General features: G+C 35.2%; 1 protein-coding gene across 1 annotated transcript; it reads right to left on the reverse strand.

The window, feature by feature from the left end:
- Positions 1 to 6505: 6505 nt before the first annotated feature.
- LOC140760393 (probable calcium-binding protein CML29) lies at positions 6506 to 6961 on the reverse strand. The gene has a single exon (XM_073097327.1). The coding sequence runs from the start codon at positions 6959 to 6961 to the stop codon at positions 6506 to 6508; it is 456 nt and encodes a 151-aa protein (XP_072953428.1).
- Between the last annotated feature and the right edge of the window lie 263 nt (positions 6962 to 7224).

Here is a 7224-nt window from a genome sequence, read left to right on the forward strand (position 1 = left end):
TTAATGACAGACCCATATATATTTTATTAAACATATGAGCCCACTAATCAAATTATTAACAATTTCCCACTTGGGCTACATATGTCACTGGATAATGCACATGGTAAAAATAACTGTATTGAGCTAAAAAATGTCATTCAACTATAGAAATATCATTTAAATAATCTGGTCCATTAAATGAATAAGTATAGGACTAAAGTGGTCTTTACTACTATATCTGTAACAAGTCCAAATCAATAATCACAATATTAATGCAATTAATGACATAGATCAAATATCGATGTGTAACATAGAAATTACATAAAAATGATCTCTGCATATCTATTTCCAACTGATCCTCTTTATGACCCAAAAGGTCTAACGATCATATTTATAAGCATCATATGCTAAACAACAATAGTAAATCATGACTTTTAGTTATAGTTGTCAAGACGAACATATAGATTATTCTTGAATCTTAGTACGTACAATAAACAAAAAATATCTTAATGTTCGATATGTGTTAAATAATCCAAACATAAAAGCAATACAAGCTCCCATTAATTTGGAATATCGTCCAAAAAGAGAACTCTCATACGACCCACATGCTCATGAAATACTTTGGGTGGCAAACCCTTTGTGAGTGAGTCAGCTATCATAAAGTTTGTGCTGATATGCTCAATTGACACCTGAAGACTCCGAACTTTCTTTCACAGCTAAGAACTTGATATCAATGTGCTTAGACTTTGACGAGCTACGGTTATTCTTGGAATATAACTCAACAGCTTTATTATCACAATTGATCATCAATGGTTTTTCAATACTATCAACAATTTGCAGCTTGGTGATAAAATTTCGTAGCCATATGCCATGGTTGGATGCTTCATAGCAAGCTATAAATTCTACTTCCATAGTAAAAGTGGCTATAAGTGTTTGTTTGACATTTTTCCAAGAAATAGCTCCTCCTGCTAGCATAAAAATATAACCTGAAGTAGATTTTTTGCTATCCAAGCACCCAGCAAAGTCGGAGTTCGAATAACCAACAACCTCCAAATGACCAGATCTCCAATATATAAGCATAAAATCTTTCGTTCTTTGCAAATACCACATAACCTGTTTTGTTGCTTTCTAATGATCCAATCTAGGGTTACTTAGATATCTACCCAACATCCCTACTATGTACGTTATATCCGGACGCGTACATACTTGAGCATACATGAGACTCCCTATAACAGAAGTATAAGGGAATTTCTCCATTTCCTTTATCTCAAGTTCAATTTTAGGGTACAGTTGTAAACTAAATTTATCACCCTTTGCAACTGGTGTATCCCCAGGTGCGTAGTTTTGCATGCCATACCTATTAAGCACTTTTTGAATATAGGCCTTTTGTGATAATCTAAGTATACACCTTGAACGATCACGATAGATCTGTATACCTAGCACAAAAGATACATCACCAAGATCCTTCATATCAAAGTGACCGAATAGAAATTTCTTAGTGTCATGCAATAAGGCTTTATCACTACTTGCCAGTAGTATATCATCTACATAAAGCACTAGAATAATAAACTTTCTCCCACTAAACTTGAGATATGTACATTGATCAACAGTGTTATCCTGAAAATCGAAAGAAGTAATCACTTGATCAAATTTCCGGTACCACTGACGGGATGCCTGCTTTAAACCATAAATGGACTTCTTTAGTTTACATACTAGGTGTTTTGAATCCTTAGATTCAAAGTTTTCTAGTTGCACTATATAAATTGTCTCGCCAATGTCTCCATTGAGAAACGCAGTCTTTACGTCCATTTGATGTAGCTCTAAGTCATAATGAGCCACAAGTGTCATGATTACTCTAAAAGAATCTTTCGTTGAAATATGTGAGAAAGTTTCTTTGTAATCAATGCCTTCCTTTTGAGTGAAGCCTTTAGCAACAAGACGTGCTTTATACCTTTCGATATTGCCTTTTGAATCCCTTTTAAAAACCCATTTGTAACCAATCGGTTTCGTACCTTCAGGCAATTCTACAAGGTCCCAAATACCATTGTCTTCCATAGATTTCATCTCTTCTTTCATGGCTTCAATCCACTTTTCAGAGTTAGCACATAGTTTGGCTTGATTGAAAGATGTAGGATCATCTTCCAATCCTGTATCAAACTCATGTTCTTGGAGATAGACAACATAATCATCAAAAATTGTAGATCTCCTTAAAGGCACTACTATTTGAGGTGGTTGAGATGCTTCCGCTATCACTGAAGGTGATTCCTCAACCTGAGTGGATGTTTCCTCTAACTGGGTTGAAGGTAGCACAATAGTGTTTAAGTTCACTACATCATCCAAATTTGCTATAATGACAGTATCAGGAATAGTTATCCGATCACCTTCTATAGCAATAGTAGTATCTATAATAGGAAAGTTGATATTTTCCTGAAAGACTATATTCCTTATTTTAGTGCTCCCACTATCCTCAATAAATTTGGCATTGCCTGCTTCGAAAAAGGACTTGGTTGAGAAGTCGTAGAACTTGAAATCTTTCGATCTTTCAGAATAACCCACAAAATAGCAGTTGTCAGTTCTTGAGTCCAATTTTCTTTCATTTGGCTTATAAGGCCTAGCTTCAACTGAACATCCCCAAACATGTAAATGCCTAATACTAGGCCTTTTGCCTGTCCATAACTCATTAGGGGTTTTTGTCACTGCTTTACTGGGTACTCTATTTAGTAAGTAAAGTGCAGTCTTTATTACCTCACCCCACAATGACTTTGGCAAAGAAGAATGACTCATCATACTTCTTAAATGTCCTTCAAGGTTCGATTTCGTTGCTCAGCTATACCATTTTGATTTGGTTTTCCTGGCATGGTATGTTGAGGAACGATACCACATTCAATAAGGTGTTGTGCAAAAGGCCCAGGACGTTGTTCTCCTGATCCGTCATATCTGCCATAGTATTCACCACCATGGTCAGATTTCACGGCTTTAATCTTCTTGCCTAGTTGATTTTTAACTTCAGCTTTGAAGAACTTGAACATGTCTAGGGATTATGACTTCTCATAGATTAGGTACAAGTAACCATAGCGCGAATAATCGTCTATGAACGTAATAAAGTATGCTTGACCATTCCATGAAGATTTAGGAAATGGTCCACATATATCTGTATGTATTAGTTCTAAGACATCATTGCACCTGTTTGCACCTTTATTTCATTTATCAGTTGTTTTCCCTTTAATACACTCTATGCAAACATCAAAGTCTGACATATCAAGAGATTCAAGAATTCCTTGTGATATCAACCTTTCTAGGCGTTGTTTTGATATATGCCCTAAGCACCTATGCCATAACATAGAAGAATTCTTATTTGTCAATTTTTGTTTTATACCTATGTTACTTGTATGCATAATTTTATTGTCATTAGAAGTCAAGGTGTTTAACATGTAAAGCTTATCAATCAAGGAACCTATACCAACCAGAACTGAATTTTAAAAAATATTAAATTTCCCATTTCCAAATGAACAAGTGTAACTGAATTTGTCCAAACATGAAATAGAAACCAAATTCCGTCAAAAAGACGGTACAACAAAAGTATTTTCCAAATCCAGAAATACATTAGGTCCTAAACAAAGCCTAAAAACACCTATAGCTTCTACTTCAGCACTTTCGCCATTTCCTGTAAAGATGTATCTTTCACTATTAGTTGGCTGTCAGCTCTTGAAACAACCCTAACCCTACATAGTAACACTTATGTGAGTGGTAGCACCAGTATCCAACCACCAAGTGTCATTAGGCACAATTGCTAAATTAACTTCTGAACTGACAAAATTGAGAAGCATACCTTTCTTTACACGCCATTTGGTGTACTTGGGGGCAATCTTTCTTCATATGACCCACTTTCTTGTAGAAGAAACAATTGAATTCTTGATTCTGTTTCTTTTGCTCTTTATGGCCTGAAGTCCTAGTTTCTGCATTTTTCTTACTTTTATCTTTATTGTTTGTCCTCTTTCTTTTCTTACTCGAGTCCTCTGAGGTGAATCTCAAATGAGCACTCTCAGATGTCTCATGCTTTAGTCTCTCTTCCTCTTGCACACACTAAGCTATAAGCTCATTCAAAATTTAATTTTCCTTTTGTGTGTTATAATTGATTTTGAACTGACTGAACTGTGTAGGAAGAGATATCAAGATTAAATGCACGAATATGTCATCAGGCATCTCTAACTTGAGTGCCTTAAGTCTTGTCACGAGATTGGACATCTCCATAATGTACTCATGGATACTTCCCTTTCCTCGATACCGTATTAAGACAAGCTTAGTCAGAATAGTGCTTATCTCGATCTTTTCATTTGCAGTGAATCGATCTGCTATCTGTTTGAGGAAAGATTTGGCATTTTCCTCTTCAAGAATTGAACCTCTGATGGATTCTGGAATGGACAGCTTTATGATCATAAGACTCATGCGATTTGATCGCTCCCATTTCTCAAATGTAATTTTCTGCTCAGCAGTACTTTCGCTGTTTAGATCTATAGGGCGATTATGCCTGAATGTATAGTCAAGATCCATGCAGCCTAACATGATCATAACATGTTCTTTTCATTTCTTGAAATTTGTATCATTAAGTACAGGGATGTTGTTAACATTTGCAGATATTGAGTTTGCTGTATAAAATAAAGAAAACTCACAATTGTTAAACAATTAATTTCCAAAAAAAAAACCTAACATAACATTAATATCAAGTCTTTGGACAGTAATATTAATTGTAAATGGTATTCTTGTCATAGTGATCAAACATTGATAATAAATCATGTCAATTAATAACTCTATCTTTGGACAGATTTACTAATTACATAAAAACCTCATAATCGTCACATATTTATCACCACATCTATATATGCAATTCAGCCAAATATTAATTTTCCTTTGGACCAACTAATATTCGCATAAATTTACATACACACATAACCAATTAATTATTCACAACAGACTAATCTACACAATAGCGGTTACTTTGGCAATATATTGTTTCAACTAATCCATTTTGAATCATTTTTCTAGAATGATTATGAGTTAATCCTTAAAATCCAAAAGAATTATGGACAAAATCTTTAATTTCTATAATTGAAAGAATTAACTTAAATAATCACTATAAACTAAATTACAATCTCCGTTGCAGTAGAAGTCTAAGAAACGGACGATCGCAAATAACGCGACTGCTAAGCGACTTTTCTCACGGAGAGATTCCGTGATCTATGCTGTGAGAAGAAAAACTTGAAACATGAATTCACTAAAAATGGATTCATGTGACCCTACTAAATTTGAATCTCGATTAAAAAATTCAGTAAAGTATTCATTGAAACATGAAAAGGTTTATATAATCTTTTACCAATTGCATACATCCATATAAAACAAAAACATCTTCTTCCGATGAAAAAAGGAACAGATCCAATAAATTGCTTTAGTCTTCCAAAATTAAAAAAAAATGTTCATTTTCATATATCCTAAATCATAAATCGTAATTTCTAAAATTTCAGAAGAAGAAAATGATGGCAACCTTAATTCTCAAAAATTATATCAAACATAATTCAACACCGCTCTGATACCAATTGAAAGACTTTCAATAAATCCAATAAACAGGATTAGTTGAATCATGTAGATATAATTCTAGAGATATTCAAATAATATAAATACTGACCTGAATCGATAGTCATTGCCATTGATACCAAAAGGAAGAAGGAAGATGAAGGAGATGGTTGAGAAATTCTAAGAGATGGGTTTTCACACTTTTCAGTTTCACACGTAATAGGAATAGGAACTGAATCGATATTTTATTAAAACCTCTCTCAGGGATTACAACCCAATAAGCTTTATCGTCATAAGCCCATTAATTGTGACATGGGCTTCTACACATTTAGAACCATATCAATTTAATTATATTTCTAAAGTCCAAAATAAATTTAAACTTATAGATTACTTAAGTGAGCTTAACATTAATGGCAGACCCATATATATTTTATTAAATATATAAGCCCACTAATCAAATTATTAACAAAGGAAACAAACTTGTCAACTAGCTACCATCCCTTTGGCCCATGAGGAACCAAACAATTCCCTCTACTGGAGAACTTGATTTGCTATAGAGATAGGATAGGAGGCAACATAGGATGTAAAACAAAATATTCATAATGAAGTATACAGGACTAACCTGTGGTTTGGACGCAGGGTTGCCTTTGCGTAAAGGAGTAAATAGTGAGGGCTTCAAGAGGATATATATATATATATATATATATATATATTTATGTGGGGATCTAGTCTAGGCTAATCCAATTCTTACTCGGTACATTTTACACATCAGTGGCATTAACAAGAACAGTAGAGAGGACTTAAAGCATTTCAGTATTAAATAATAGGTACAATTAGAGTTTTACATACTTTATGTAGGAGAGACAAGATAACACTCTTAGGGCCACATACGTAGGTGGGCAACTGTTATTGAGGCTTAGAAGCTAATTTAATACGACCATTAATATTATATAACTCCTTAGAGAAGTGATATGACTAGTTTGAAGTCCTCAAGGTTGATGACACCATCTCCATCCCCATCTAAACAAGCAATAAGATCCATGCAGTCCTCTACTGCTGCACCAGCCATTTGACTCACCACCTCAGCCAACTCCTCCCCCCTCACCACGCCGTCCGCTGGTCCCAGAGCCGAAACCGCAGCTTGGAGAACATCGGCTAAGTTCCCAAACTCCAGCTCCTTGGTGTTCATCTCTAAGAACTCTTCCAAGCTCAGCAACCCATCTCGATCCGAGTCCCCTCGCCTCATCATCTCCTTCGCCTCGTGGTCAGTCATCCTGTACCCTAGGGACGACATGATCCCTTTCAGCTCGTTAGTGGTGATCAAGCCGTTGTTGTCTACGTCGAAGGCCTTGAATGCCTCTAGTAGGGTGTTGATGTAGCTTAGGGCTTCAAGGTCAAAGGATAGAGGAGCCATCGATTGCGAAGGTAATCGTGAGGAAGCCATGGATGTATGGGTGTGTATGCATGCATGCTATGAATGCAGATGCCTCTTTCTCATTATATCATGGTATGGAGAATATGTTTCCTGGTTGCTTTGTGCTTTGTGTCCACATAGCTAGGGAATGATGATGATATTGAGTATCTTATCTTATCTTGTTGGGGCATATCCTTTTTTTTTTTAATAATGCATGCATCACGTAGATTCTTTATCAAGATAGCCCATATATAAAAAGATGA

Source organism: Typha angustifolia, chromosome 5 (genome assembly GCF_048772165.1).
Source record: "Typha angustifolia cultivar Huaian chromosome 5, ASM4877216v1, whole genome shotgun sequence".
In the NCBI taxonomy this organism is placed as follows: domain Eukaryota; kingdom Viridiplantae; phylum Streptophyta; class Magnoliopsida; order Poales; family Typhaceae; genus Typha; species Typha angustifolia.

Coding starts and splice junctions, on each gene's coding strand:
- LOC140760393 (XM_073097327.1), bottom strand. CDS start 6,961: ATGGCTCCTCTATCCTTTGACCTTGAAGCCCTAAGCTACATCAACACC.